Source organism: Muscardinus avellanarius (assembly GCF_963383645.1).
Source record: "Muscardinus avellanarius genome assembly, chromosome: 1".
In the NCBI taxonomy this organism is placed as follows: domain Eukaryota; kingdom Metazoa; phylum Chordata; class Mammalia; order Rodentia; family Gliridae; genus Muscardinus; species Muscardinus avellanarius.
This window is the reverse complement of record NC_137786.1, coordinates 59,253,595-59,268,080: the sequence shown is the minus strand read 5'-3', so window position 1 is coordinate 59,268,080 and position 14,486 is coordinate 59,253,595. Positions and strand designations below refer to the sequence as shown.

Here is a 14,486-nt window from a genome sequence, read left to right as displayed (position 1 = left end):
GCCAATTTCCTGCTCCCTTCCTGCCTATGCCTGTCTCTATCCAGTGGTTCCACAGTGCCCATTAGGAACCGCTTGAGAGCCATTACAGCTCTCTAAAGCATCTTTTCTACTTTTCAAAAAGAAAGAAAGAAAGAAAGAAAGAAAGAAAGAAAGAAAGAGAGAGAGAGAGAGAGAGAAAGAAAGAAAGAAAGAAAGAAAGAAAGAAAGAAAGAAAGAAAGAAAGAAAGGAAAAGAAAAAAGTGAGATGAATAGGTATTGCTAGGGTGGTCTGAATGAGCCCTCATTAATACCCTGAGGAATGGAGGTATCTGACCATAGCAATCAACACTAGTTTATTCCTTTTTATTGGCCACACCTGACAAAAGAGAAATCACATAGCCTATGAGGATGTGGATATAAAGAATCCCCCCAAATTTCAAAGTTGAACAAGATGTAAAGCTCTTGGGAATTGTGCTGGGCGCTGCATACACTACAAAGCCCGGGTCTCCTCTCTGCAAGCTCGGCTCCTGCACTATTTCAAAGGGGTGGATGCAGCAGTTGGCTGCAAAGTCTGAATGGGAGCGCTGGGGCGAGGGCAGGTAGAGAGAGGGGCCTGCTGAGCACTCTGCCCTTTCAGCGTCTGGGTCACAGGCTCAGGGCAGGGGCCAAGGGGAGAAAGACTAGGGATTTGCATGAAAATGAGGCTCCTTCCCAAACATGAGGCATTGACCTCAATGGACAGGAAACAGAGGTCTATGTACTTCGATAAAATAACGCGATTTGTCCTTTTCTCCCAATGCCAGGATACTTCTTATCAGAGCCTAAGATGACACAATGAGAAAAGACGAGCGAGTCTTGTGGGCGGGGGACGGGTACCTACCTGTGCGTGCGCACCCACGGCAAATTAAACATGTGGATGAAACATTCGCTTTCCCTCCCCACTCACAGGTTCGAGCGTTAGCTCAGCCCCTGAATATAACTGGAACATACTTTTGTGAGCTTCACTGTTTAAAGGTTGGGAGTGGAGCTGAAAACACACCCACTGCTCCCTCTCATGGAGTGGCCCATGTATTCTAGGCACACACAATTACGCCATAATTGGACACAATGACAGACTAAACCTACAAGTCCAGAAAGAGAAAGATGACTAAAAATATTTTAAGACCCTTTGCTAAGAGCCTTTTAGCGTTTTCTTATCTCTCTACTGGCAAATATTAGTTGTAAAACCTTGCCTCATCAATGTCAAAGGGAGGAGAAGATCCGCATGACTGAAATTCAAAAGGGCTGATTTTAATTCTCCATCAAAAAAAAAAACAACCTCCAATTTCCAGGATATTTTTAGCAGTCACTCAGCACAAATCTAAAGACGCTCAGCTGCGGTTTGTTTATCTTTCACAGAAAAAACACGGCTTCTTAAACAAAACCCCCCATATATGCATTACAAGATCAATCATCCTATGAAAGTTTTTGTGAATGTGATCTAAGAGTTATAAGACAAGTGACAATGTGTAAATATGCCATCTTACTATTTATTCAGCTAAGAAAATAAACCACAGGAAATCTCAGTTTCTTAAAGATTGCAAAGATTATAGTCCTGTGTCGACTGATGAGCATGGAAGAGAAACCTGAGTGCAGAGAAAACTCCAAGCTACACCTCCAGCTGATTTTTGGCTTTTTACTTTAAAACCGGGTCTCATTAAGTTGCTGAGGGCCTCACTAAGTTGCTGAGCCTGACTGTGAACATGTGATCCTCATGTCTCAGCCTCCCAAGTAGAATCTGTGCTTTTAATGCAAGAGAAGAGGTTATACCCAGGGCTGGTTCAGCACAGCGAGCAAGCAGGCTGGAACTCTGACTGCGCAGGACCAGTCTGCAGAGGGTCCACAGCCCTGCTCAGTCCCGCTCCACCAGCTCTCTGAAGCACTGCCTTATATTTGCTCTCATGCCCAAAGGACCTTGATAAACTGACACAGAATGCTGCTCCCCCTACACATTACCCATAGCCGTGTGCCTTCTGCTGAGTCCAAAGGTAACTGTTTCTCTGGGAAACACCTCTAGTACAAATTCAAAATTATTACAAAAAGGAAGCCAGCCAAATATCCAAACCCAGCATTTCCCACAGACACTAATCCTCACCAAATATATAAGCCACATAGTATTTTTTGTTTTTGTTTTTGGTGGGGTTTTTTTGTTTGTTTGTTTTTGTTTTTGTTTTTGGTGGTACTGGGGTTCCTGGAAAGCCTTCTACATCTGGGCTACACTCCCAGACCTATTTTATACTTTTTATTTATTATCTTAATCCAGCATGGCTGGCTTCGAACCTGCGTGATCCTCTTGTCTCCACCTCCCAAGCGCGGGGATTACAAGTGTGCGCCACCACGCCCGGCTGCCACATAGATTTTTAACAAGGGAGATAATACAAATATCAGTTTATGGTTATTGTCTGTTTAGTTTATTGTTTGTTATTTGATAAACCCTGTTTTAAGATTTTACACATATTCATTTGATCATATTGAAAACTCTAAGAGGAAGAAGTGACTAGCCCCATGAGGAGGTGGGCCCCAGAATCTGGTGTGTGTGTGTGTATGTGTCTGTGTGTGTGTGTGTTACTAGGGTTAATTTTTTGGTGGTACTCGGGGTGGAATCTCAACTGACCGCTCCAAGACTATAGTTAGCCAGAGCTGGACATGGCAGAAAGATCATAGGACCGACATTCTGGGGAACAGGGACCCTCTGCCTCCCCATTCATAAACACTTACTTGAAACTAAACCTGACATATACTTTTATTGTCTACAGATTGAACATCCATGGATTTGGGAGCATTTTAGATTTTAGATTATGGACAGTCAACTGGTCAAGGCTATGTAAATATTCCAAAATCTAACAACACCAAAATCTGAAACTCTCCTGGCTTCAGGAGCTTGGAATATGAACTAGTCAAACTATAGTACAGTCTTGTTTAGATATCCTCATGCTCTCAGCCGGGCATGGTGGCGCATGCTTGTAATCCCAGCATTCGGGAGGCTGAGACAGGAGATCACGGTTTGCAGACAGCCTCAGCTACTTAGTGAGGCCCTCCGCAACTTAGTGAGACCCTGTTTCAAAATAAAAAATAGGGTGGAGGTGTATCTCAGAGGTCAAATGCCTGGGGGTTCCATCCCCAGATCTGAAAAGAAAGAGAGAAAGAGAAAGAAAGAGAGAAAGAAAGGAAAAAAGAAAGAAAGAAAGAAAGAAAGAAAGAAAGAAAGAAAGGAAGAAAGAAAGAAAAAGAAAGCAAGCTTCATGCTCTCCACATAGGGGTACCATTGCAAGGGTTCCATTCAAGATGCTTAGATCCCAGACGGGCTAGACTTGGGCAGGCTTGAGAGGGGACAGTCATAACATCAGTTCTTTCTACAGCTGGCAAGAATGGGAAGGACGTGTGTGAACCCAGAGGCCAGGCTCCAAATACCCCATCAACTGCTGCACTGATATAACTACGTAGGTGGCCAGTTCTCCCAAAGGAAAAAAGCTAAGAATAGGGTATATTAAACAAAAGTGATAGCTTGTTGGGACTTGATCCTTCTAGTCCACAAGAGTAATGCTAGCCAGGTCTTTGGTCTAAAAATAGTTAAATTTTCAGCAATTCTTGCAACCTTTCATTTTGCAATTCACAGCTGCCATTCTATACAGCCAATATAAATAGTAATGAATACAATGAAAAATACATGGTATGTTTACCAAAAAAAAAGTAGTCCTACAAACAGTCATAGTAAGAAAGTCAAAACAACCTATGGAGAAAGGATAAAAGATTGGCTTTTACATGTTGAAATAAATATACTTGTTAGCAAAGGGCTCGTCTCATTTTTTGCGAAATTATTTGAAAAGTTATAGAGATTTTTACAAGATATAAAAATACAACATAATAACAACAAGAAAAAAAACCACTTATACTGTACCTTTCCTTCGGCATATCATGCGCTGTCTGATAGTCTCTGGATCTTTTTTTTTTAATCTCTCAGTACAAAGTTATCTTCCCAGTACAAAGTTACTTAAGAGTAACTTGATTTTTCACAGGGCTTTAAAAAAGCTTGCCTTTAAATAAAAGCTTTTTGCTGAGTTTTTCTTAACATATTCATTCAATTCCATGTTTGAAAGCTGCGACTTATTTGGACAACTGAAATATATGGGATTTTATTCTACTATCAAACTCAAAAAGAAGAGCCAGAACAGTCCCATAGGCATATTACTGCAGCCAAGTATGATGCATGAAGGGCCTGACATTCTAAAAAAGTGATTTTAAATCTCAATATACACATTACAATGGAATCTGACCCAATCATCCCAAAAGGCTGAACCTCCTTCCCTGATGTTATAGGAATGCCAATTAAATTAGTAATCTTAGAATAAAAGCTTGAGGACAGAATTTTCTTTACTCTATTTACATAAAATGCAAGTGATCATCAAGAAATAAAACACAACAACGTGTTTTGAAGGTGAAGTTTTTGAAAACACATCCTGGGTTTGGAGTGTTTATGGGCCAGAAACTCTTGTCTTATAGTCCCCAAATGTGACCAACTACGAGAAACAGGGGTTATGGTTCAGAAGGGGAAGGAGAGATGAGTTGGTATGAATACACCATCAGCAGAGACAGAGGATGGGGCATACCCCCAGGGGAGGAAACACCTTCACATGTCAAGTGTTTGTGTTCTTACCTTTAATTACTCTGTATTCTTCCTTATCTTTAAAAGAAAGGCTATTTTAACAGCAGTTTGGACTGCCAAGACTCTTTCCCCCACACCTAGAAAGGTAACTGATAATGCAGGGGGTGAGGGCTGATAAGGAAACGATGAAAATGTGATGTACATCCCATTTGGAAATGCAGTTGAGGGCTCCTTTTTCTTTTGAAAGGAGGAAGTTAGGGAGTTCTGTGGGTATTCAATTAGTATTCATAACTTCATCTGAGTAAAATTAACATTTAGTTTCCGATCCCTTGAGCTTAGAGTAAAGAGACAGAAAAAAAAAAATCACCCTAGAACTTAGAAATTGCTAGGAATTCACAAAATAGATGATACTATACAACTCTAGCTTGGAATTGACCTGTTTAAGCTGGGGCTGTTGGCTAAGTTACTTGATAATAACAAATACAAAGAATCATAGTAATAAAAGAACAACTTTTTCCTAAATATGAATCCCTAAGCCCCACACAAAACTTGCCAGCTGATACCCTGTCCTTTGTCTTTTTAAATTCTAAGCTAACACTGAACAAAAGTCTCACCTGGGACTTCAGGAGAGAATCTCGCAGAGTGTCGAGATACAAAAAGTTTGAGTTCTTGGTCCAAGTTGCATTCGATCAGATTTGTGTCCCAGGATCGGATCCCTAAGGAGAAAAAGAAAGAGTTGACAGATGTCCAGTTAGTCATTTCAGAGCGGTTTGGAAAACCTTACTGCCACATTTCTCAGGCTTTATAGGAGGATGTGGAAAGTCTTTCTGAAGAGCCTGGTGACGAGCAGTGAGCAGCCACAAACTAGGAAGGCCGGGAGGTCTCCACCAGGCCACAGGGAGGGAAAACCAGCACCGAGGGCTGAACTTTTGCCCTCATAAAACGTAAATGCAGCTTTGCTAGAACCGTCAAAGAAAACAGCTATTAGGAAAATGGCAGGCTTTCCTCCAGGGAAGGAATAGAAAGGGCAGGAAGATGCCTGGCAGCTGAGAGAATGTCAGACCACTGCTAGTTCTCTCATGATCTACTTGTAGGTGGCAAGAAAGTACAGAAATCAGGTGGGGGGAAATAGATGATGTCTTATGGTGTGTATGTGTGATTTCTCTCTTGTACTCACCCCATATTTTTTTGTGTGTGGTGCTGGGGATGAAATCCAGGGACCTTCTACCTCAGACTATACACCCAGACCTATTTTATATTTTATCTGGAAACGTGGTCCCACCAACTTGCTGAGAGCCTCACTAAGTAGCTGAGTCTGACTTTGAACCCACACAATCTTCCTGTCTCAGCCTCCCAAGCGCTGGGATTACAAGCGTGCGCCACCATGCCCGGAGTCACCCCTGTTTTTTGCAGTACTAGAGATTAAACCCAGGGGCATTCTACTGCCAAACTACACCCCCAGCCCTATTTTTTATTCTTTATTTTGAAATAAGGTCTCACTAAGTTGTGGAGGCCCCATTAAGTAGCTGAGGTTGGCTGCAAACCTGTGATCTTCCTGTCTCAGCCTCCCAAGTACTGGGATTACAAGCGTGTGCCACCACGCCCGGCCAGTCATCCCACTTTTGACCTTGGTTTCTTGACCCCCAGATATCAATCCACATTTAATAGGCTGGATCTCAAGACATTTCTTTTACCTGACCAGCTGCGCAGGCAGCACTTTCATTCACAATTGTTGTAATGAATTTTCTTATGCAGAAGCAAAGAAATGTGGCAACTTTGTATACTTGATAAAATGTTGATGGAGTTGGGGGCCATGAACTTCCTTTCGCTAGACTGAAAGGGTCATCAGGGGTGAGAGGAACACAAGATCCAGGTGCAGAATTATGGTGGTTCCTGTGCTCCTGGCTCTGCCTCCCGTCTGTCTCTTTCTGCCTCCTCTCTCTCTCTACCTCCTCATCCCAAAGAGGATGCTCAGGGCAACACCCAGAGTACTGGATAAGACGGGACTGGAGAGGAACATGAGTGTGTGTGCTTATATTTTTCCAAATAGATTGCTCATGGTGCAGCCAGTCCATAGTATCCATGACTGTACCCTTGCACAGAATATCCTCAATTGCCAGGAGCATCTCTAAAGGAGCAAACATTTATTGCCTATCTCCTAAGGGCAGGGCTTAAGCCTCTGGGATAACACTACAGAAGTATCTCTAAATAAATAGCTAGTCATTTAATCCTTTTTGTTAGTCATTTGTTGTGAATACAGACTTGGGGGTTAAAATGGTAATCAATGTGTAAACACATCTCTAAATCCATAATGTATATATCTATATTTACCCCCATTTATGGTTTATTCTGTCTTCTTGTCATACATACAAAGAATTAAGGGAGACCATTTGTTTATAAAATTTACAAAAAAAAAGACTGAAAAATCTCTGCACAACTAAAATATTTTAAGGTAATATACCTTTTCAACCATAAGGAATATTTTCAAACAGATGTATGTCCATTAGAGGCAGAAATTTTTCATACGATCAATGAGAAGAATTCAGATATGGGAGAGTTAACATTCCTAAAGAGAGGCTAAATTATAAGGGAGAATTTTATGGGTCTCCCTGGAAACATTAATGGTCTCAGTTTGCATTTGTGCTAATGGAGTATTTAAATTTTAACAAGAAAGGCATGTTGAGATTTTGCGGATCTTTTTAGTGCAGAAATGATAAATGGGTTCTTTTTGTTTCCTGGGGAGCTTGACAGGTTGAGAGGTCTGAATTCATTAGAATATTTTACTTCAACATATACACTATATACTAGCCTGGCGTGAAAAATCATTGAGTCCCTGTCTGAGCTGCTTAATTGGTATTGCTGATGAATTCTGTGCAGGTTGGCTCTCCACTTTGTCTTCTGGCTTGTCAAGCTGGGTCAATAAGTTAATAATCAGACATATGTATTTAAATTGAATTCATACAATTTTTTCCTGTCTTTGTTCTAAGTCCTGTCTGAATTGCTACATTAGTTGAGTGACTTCACCTGGGGTTATGCAAGCCCTCGCTCTTACATTTTTGCTTGTCATTTTCCCCTTGGCGTCAGTTAACTTGTCGGGAAACATGCAAGTAAATGTTTGTTTTATACTTATTTTTATATATTATGTATTTATAATCTAGAAATAAAAAAGTGTTAAGCATCCCGAAATCTATTTAGTAAGTTTTAAATTATAGTAGTGAAAACTGACAAAATAATATTTCTTTTTTATTTTTGTTATTTATTTATTTATTTTGGTGGTACTGAGGATGGAACCCTTCTACCTCCGGGCTACACTCTGAGACCTATTTTATATTTTATTTGGAAACAGGGTCTCTTAAGCCAGCGAGGCTGGCTTCAAACCTGTGCGATCCTCCTGTCTCAGCCTCCCAAGCGTGGGGATCACAAGTGTGCACCACCACGCCCAGCTTTGTTATTTATTTTTATCTATTTTATTATCTATACATACATACACGTGTGTGTGTGTGTGTGTGTGTGTGTGTGTGTGTTTGGCATTGTGGTGGGGATCAAGCCCAGGGCTTTGTGCTGGGTAGGCAAGAGCTCTAACACTAAACTACACCCCCACCCTCCAGACCCTATTTCTCATGTTTGCATTCCAGATGAAACTAAAAATTTATGGTTCTCTTTCTAAGAGAGCAATTTCCAGCCAAATTATTTCTTAACAATGCACAATCGCTACCACCACTTATAAAATAAAGATTACAATGGATTTACTACTTATTTTAGTTGGAAAGGAAGTTTTTGGAACCAGGCCACTTTCTATACCAATTTTAGAAATAAGATTACTTGGTAATTACATTGTACCTTCTGCTGGGTAACAATAGTGAAGGAAGAATATTTCTCATTGAAGGTTCATCTGCATTTAGTGGGTTTCTGTATCTCCCCTTCTGCCTAACAGGGAGCCAACAGTGGGATCGCTAATACTCACAGGGCAGAAAGTATACTTCTTGGAACTTTGCATTTTCTCCCTTCCCACAATCCAGATCCTGGGTATTGGCAATGAGGTTCTAAAGAGTTCCAGAAGCAGGTCATTCTGGTCTGGGATGAGAGGAGAACAGCCTTTTTCTAACAGGCCTTCCAGTGCACCCCAAGGCAACTCCTCCCCCAGGGCATGTTCTCCAGCAATCCAGGATGACTGTGTCTTTCTGGCTTACCCAGGTGGTAACAGTGGGTCACACCTCCAGCAGCTGGAGCCAGTGAACCTCTAATTTTAAACGTCTGGGCCCAAGGGGCATGTGTCATTCCTGAGAACACTCCTTTCTGCTCTCTGGTTAGAGCCCAGCCCTGGACAGGAGCACTATCACTGAGTCTATCCTTGGTGACCAAGGTGTGGCAAGGGTCTTCTCAGCTCTCTGACGCCAGATGGTAGCAGTGCACAGAGAGAAACAAGCATGCACATGCCATTTAGAGATGGGAAAAGGAGGAAAGAAAGTCATTATGTGATGACTTCTTATGTCATCACATCATAAGTGGAAGTGAAAAGGAAGAAGAGCCAGGTATCCTTGGTGTCTACAGTCTAGGATTGTGCCAGGTTTACCTCAGCAAGCATTTTGCAGGATTGTTTAATAGAACAATTAAAAATTTAAAAAAAACTTCTCCTTTAAAGCTTAAATATATATTTAAATATATGCATGTATTTATATTTTATATGCATACATTTAAATATATACATATATTTATATGTGCATATATTTAAATATATGCATATGCACACACGCATGCACACACTCCTAAGAGTTACAGTAGACTAAAGAAAGCAAAATGAAATGACCCTGCAGTGCATGTTGATGGCTGGTGGGTTCAATGTGACAGTTACTTGAGCCTTTGCAGAGCTGATTTTCCTCTATGGGCTTCAACTGTACCCTCTAAGAGATGACCTTTTGAATTTTTTTTTTCAAATACCTAAACAATTAACCTATCTATATTCAGGATTCTATCTGTAAAACTGCTAAAAAGCAAATGAAAAATAGAGTCGAATCATAAACTCAAGAAACAAAAAGGAGATACTAAGCTAAGGAAGGCTTTACTTTTTTTTCTTTTCCCCACCCTAAGACTTTACTTTTTAGAGAAAAGGTTCCTATTTTGTTCTTTTTTCTTATTTTTTTTTTTAAGCCAGCAACTTGACAGCCCTAGTATATAGGGTTATCTGTAATGCAGACAATATCTTACAGAGCTCATAGTTTTAAAGCACTGATGATAATTGAGGTCTTAGATAACACTTTAAAATAGAAGCAAATGAGATGTGATTTATAATCATTTATTTATTTGGTATAAAAGTTGGGAGTTATTAAAAAAAAAAAAGCCCTTTGAGAAGATTAACAGTGAATCATCAATTTAATGACCTTAAGTTTTGGGACTGGCTCGTGTTTCAGCATGGCTCACAGAGCCGTTGCTAGATAATACCAACTGAGCAGTGCAAGCAGAAATCCATCTGCCTTCTGACTTTGAAAAGCATAAAGACAAACACAATAAATTTAACACTCTGTAACATTTTGCTTAACTCCTACTACATATGGTTTGGGCTTTTTCCTTCTTATCGGAAGAAAATGAAAATTAAATCCAAATCTTCCCTGGGCTCATCATTCTCTTACCATTTTAGAATGAAGGAACATATTCAGTGATGTGACATCAGAAGGCTACAATGTAACCAGCTAAATTTACACCTAAGATCCAGGGCAATAGATGTTACACTCATCTATCTTCTCATGCCCAAATCTTGTTGATTTCCTATAACTAGAGGAGAAGTTACACTCTGACAGTAACTGAAAACATCAAACTGACATTTAGTATTCCTTGTATCTTTTAGTTCCTGTAAAAGGATACCATGAAACAATGAAAACTCATTTTACAAGGTTCTAGAATTCAGTTTGCCAGCTATGGATGGACAGATGGGTGTAGTTTAGGTAGTAAAATAAACCAGAGAGGGTGCTCTGCTAAAAAATCTAAAAATAGGAAATAAAAAAAAACAAGTAGCTAAATCCTTGTTGGGTGTGAATTGAATCAGGGAAGGGAAAAAGGAACTGCTAAGGAATAGAAATGGGTGGTAGCCATAATTGTTTGAAATAAAATCCGGTATAACCGAATCAGCAAAGCTAGACCAGTCCAAAAAAGCATTATTGTTTCAAACACTGGAGAAGAAAGGACCATGCCTGGCATTGTGCTTACTGAATATAGCTGAGAAAACCAGAGCAACCCATCTCTCCTCCTTGGTTTTAAGAAGCATTCACTAAGCATCCACACTGAGATGCCAGGCCTGCTGGTTTACTGCAGCACCACCATCCCTGCACAGTTATCTTCTAGGCCTCCTAGAGAGCGCTCCCATGGCAAAAACCTAAGTCACTCAGGTCTCCAGCCCCAGAGAGCCTCAGTTAAGAGCAGAAGAATAATAAGAAGAGTCACTGATGAGGAAGCTGCCTTGCCAGCATCCACGCAGCAGCAAGAGCAAGCAGTCAGAGCTGAGCCCCTGCAGCGGCTCCATCTTGCTTCACACACATGGCCTGCAGGCGCCAGCAGCAACAGCAGTGGCATCAGAGTGACCTCTGGAGGAGGTCCAGCTGGGACCTGGCGGCTGAAGCAGCAGCGTGTCATGCACAGGGAAACAGATGCTGCCTGCCCTGTTGCTAAGTCATCTCAGAAACGCTGGGAAAGTGCTATTTTCACTTAGCACTGAGGGCCCTGCAGCTTGAAGAACCCCAGGACGCAGGAGAACAATCCCCAGGGAAACAGCAGCATCTGTCACTGCGCACAAGGAGATGGCTCCGCTCACTCACTTGGCTGGTTCTTAATGGGATCGGTGGAGCCATTTCAGGGTTCCATGAAAAAAAAAAAAAAAAACTAACCAAATTAAAGAATTAAAAATCAGAAAGGCATGGTGATTGCAAAGAGAACACAAGGGAAGGGGGCTTCTGGGATCCCAGGAATGTCTGTCTCTTATCTGGATAACACAGGTGGGTTCACTTTGTGATTGAGCAGTTCATCTCTGATTTGTGCCCTTTCCTCTCTATACAATACTCAAATGAGATTGAATTACTTTTTTTTTTTTTTTGGCCAGTAAGACAAATCTGAATTTTATCAGTAAGTGTTAGTAGTTAAGATAGAAAGCACTTCTTGGCTGCATCTCTTCCCGCAGAGGCGAGCTGAATAAACCCCCGGAGGCCTGGGACACTGTAAGGATGATCAGCTGAGTAACAAAGCAAGAAGATAATTATGGTGGGAAAGGCGACTCCCCGCATGGGCGCTGCCCACAAGTGGAGCTCCTCTACCAAGGCCAGCTCTGAAAACTGCTGGACAGAAATCTCCCTCTGATGTTGCCTGGTCTGCACTAACATGACAGGGTCAGAAAAGGAGTGATGCTGCAGTGCGGGCACTCCTGTGGCTGATGTGTGGTGTGACCTTGAGCCAGTATCCTTACCCTTCCTGCCTCTCTGGCCCTCCATCTATAAAATAAGGGTGATGATACCTCTCCTGGCACCAAGTTGGGTGCTTATGAAAATTGTGTCAATCGAAAAGCACCTCTCCATATGTTATTGCTCTCGGCAATGGTACGGACAAATTATTTTTCCAAAAAATCCAAAGTCATTGATTCCCACAATAGCCACGCCCAAAGTGGGTAAGTGTGAAAAATTTCAAGGAGAAAACTGCAAATTAAAAAAAATTAAAACAAATCAGATCAAAGGCCTATAGTTTGCAAATGGTTATTGAGATGCTCAAATCAGCTCGTTCACTTTAAAAATCCTATTTTTGATTTTTTTTCGAAAGGAACATCACGATTATTTTCTGTTCACATTATTTTTAGGCTGAAAGGGAAAAAATCAGTGCTTTAAAGTTAAACAAAAGAACCAGGTTTGCAACTCCAGTCCCCACCCTGCAGCCTTTTGTTCTGGGGACAAGTGGCCATTTCCAATTGCAGAAGCAGATGATATCCCCTTATTTTTTTTTTTTTCCTCTAAAACAAGGTTTTTCATCCATCTTTTTATTGGGGTAAGGAGGAGCAGGGAAGAAGGGCTGCGTGAACGCCCTTTGTCCGCCTCGGGCTGCCGTAGAGACCGCAGTGCGGACTGCACCACGCCCACCAGCCGGTGTCTCTGGGCAGAATCGCTTCAGCACCACCTCGAGAGAATAGAGCCGGGCCGGGGCTGCGGGCAGACCCGGCGACCTCTGCCAGGCGCGGGGGGCGGGCGGGCGGGCCGCCGCGGGCAGAGGGGCGGCAGGACGCGGAGCTGACCCCGGGGGGTCGCCGCGCAACAAAGCCGGCTGCGGGCGCGGGGGGCGCGCCGCCCAGCCCCTCCTGCGGGGGGCGCCGCAGTGCGGGGGGCAGGTGCGGAGGGCGGGGCGCTGCGGCACCGGGTGGGGCGGCGGGGCGGGCGGCGGCAGAGGCTGCGCTGGGACCCTCCGGCCCCGCCCAGAGCTGCGAGAACCGCTACCCCGTGCACCGACGGGGCGGGGGCTGGCCCTCCCGCCGCCCCCTCCCCATGCAAGCCATCCCTCCCGAGGCCCAGACTTTTCAAAGAAGCCCCACCCCACAAGTTGGGGGCCCCATTGTCCTTTCTCAAAGCTGCAACCCGGGGCGCGGGCGAGGCGGGCTGCGGCTGGGCACCCGCGCGGGCGGCTCCGCATCCCGAGGGTGGGGGCGGGCGTGGCCCCGGGCGAGCCTCGTCACTCCCAGGGAAGAAAGGATCGGGAAGTTTTACCCCAGAAAAGGCATTTTTCGGGGGTCGCGGCGCCCGTGGGGAGGGTGATTCTCACGCCGGCGCCGGCTCGGGGTGTTTCACGCCCAGGTCTGCGGGCGGGAGGGCTTTTTTGCGCAGGCGAGGAGGGGTGCTCAAAGGAGTGGCTGCCCCCCCCCGCGGCCTCGGCCCCTCCACCTGCGTTCCCCCGGGCGGCCGCGGCGGACCCAGCCCGGTGACCCTCCCTCAAGGTTACGGGGGGCTCTCCCTTTGGGTCTGCAAGCTGCTAATTCTAAGGATTCTCTACCCTGGCCCAGAAGGCGGGCGGGGGGCGCCGGGCGGTGGGCGCGGCCCCGGGCCGGCCGCTTACCCAGCTCGATGTTGCCGATGGCGCGCCGCAGGTGCTCCTCGGTGACCGTCTCGCCGACCACCACCAGCAAGTAGAACTTGCTGTCGAGGAAGCGGTGGGACAGGCTGGGCGAGGTGGACGCCGCCGGGTGGGCGATGCTGCCGGCCGGCTCCGGCTCGGTGGCCTCCACCAGCACGGTCGCCATCCTGCCGGCCCGCTGCTGCCCAGCGCTCCTCTCCGCCGCTCCTCCGCTCTGCGGCAGGAGAAAGGATTATCTGGGAAGGTGCTGCCTGCGCTCCGCCCCCTGCGCCCCCGCCTCCCGGCGCCGCCTCCCCCTCCGCCCTCTGCGGGCGGCCGAGAGCGGGGAGGGCGGGGAGGCGCCGCGTTGAGATGGAGGCTAGGCTGGAGCCCGGGAGGAGGAGGAGGAAGAGGAGGAGGAAGGGACCACCCGGCACATCCTCGCGCGGCGGCGGCGGCGCTCGGCAGCCGGTGGCCCAGGGCTGATGTCATCCGCAGCAAATCATCTCGCCCGCGGCCCGGAAGCCGAGGGACGAGGTGTGTGGACAATGGTCTGGGCAGGGCCTGGAGCCCAGGGGCTGCGGGGCCCCAGGGCTCGGACTGCAGCCGGGAGGAGGGAAGGCGCTGTCAGCCTACGCCCACCCCCTCCCGCACCCGCCGCCTCCTCCGAAACCTACCCTGCGGGTGCAAAACGGGATAAGTTTCCATTTTTCAGAGTAGGGATTCCTTGCACGTCCGAGGTGCATAAAATCAGGCCTTTGCCTGTGTCCAGTCTATGATAAAGCCAGGGTCCGCG

The 14,486-nt window shown here is 45.1% G+C and overlaps 1 protein-coding gene across 1 annotated transcript in view; it reads right to left on the bottom strand.

Annotated features, from left to right (window-relative positions):
• MAP1B (microtubule associated protein 1B) overlaps positions 1-13,877 on the bottom strand; it is a gene marked incomplete at both ends in the record, with an annotated part of 103,278 nt that extends 89,401 nt beyond the window's left edge. Inside the window, 2 exons of the mRNA XM_080702863.1 lie at positions 5,236-5,337; positions 13,694-13,877. Of these exons, the coding sequence (XP_080558989.1) occupies positions 5,236-5,337; positions 13,694-13,877 (286 nt within the window). The remainder of the gene's footprint in view (positions 1-5,235; positions 5,338-13,693) is intronic.
• Between the last annotated feature and the right edge of the window lie 609 nt (positions 13,878-14,486).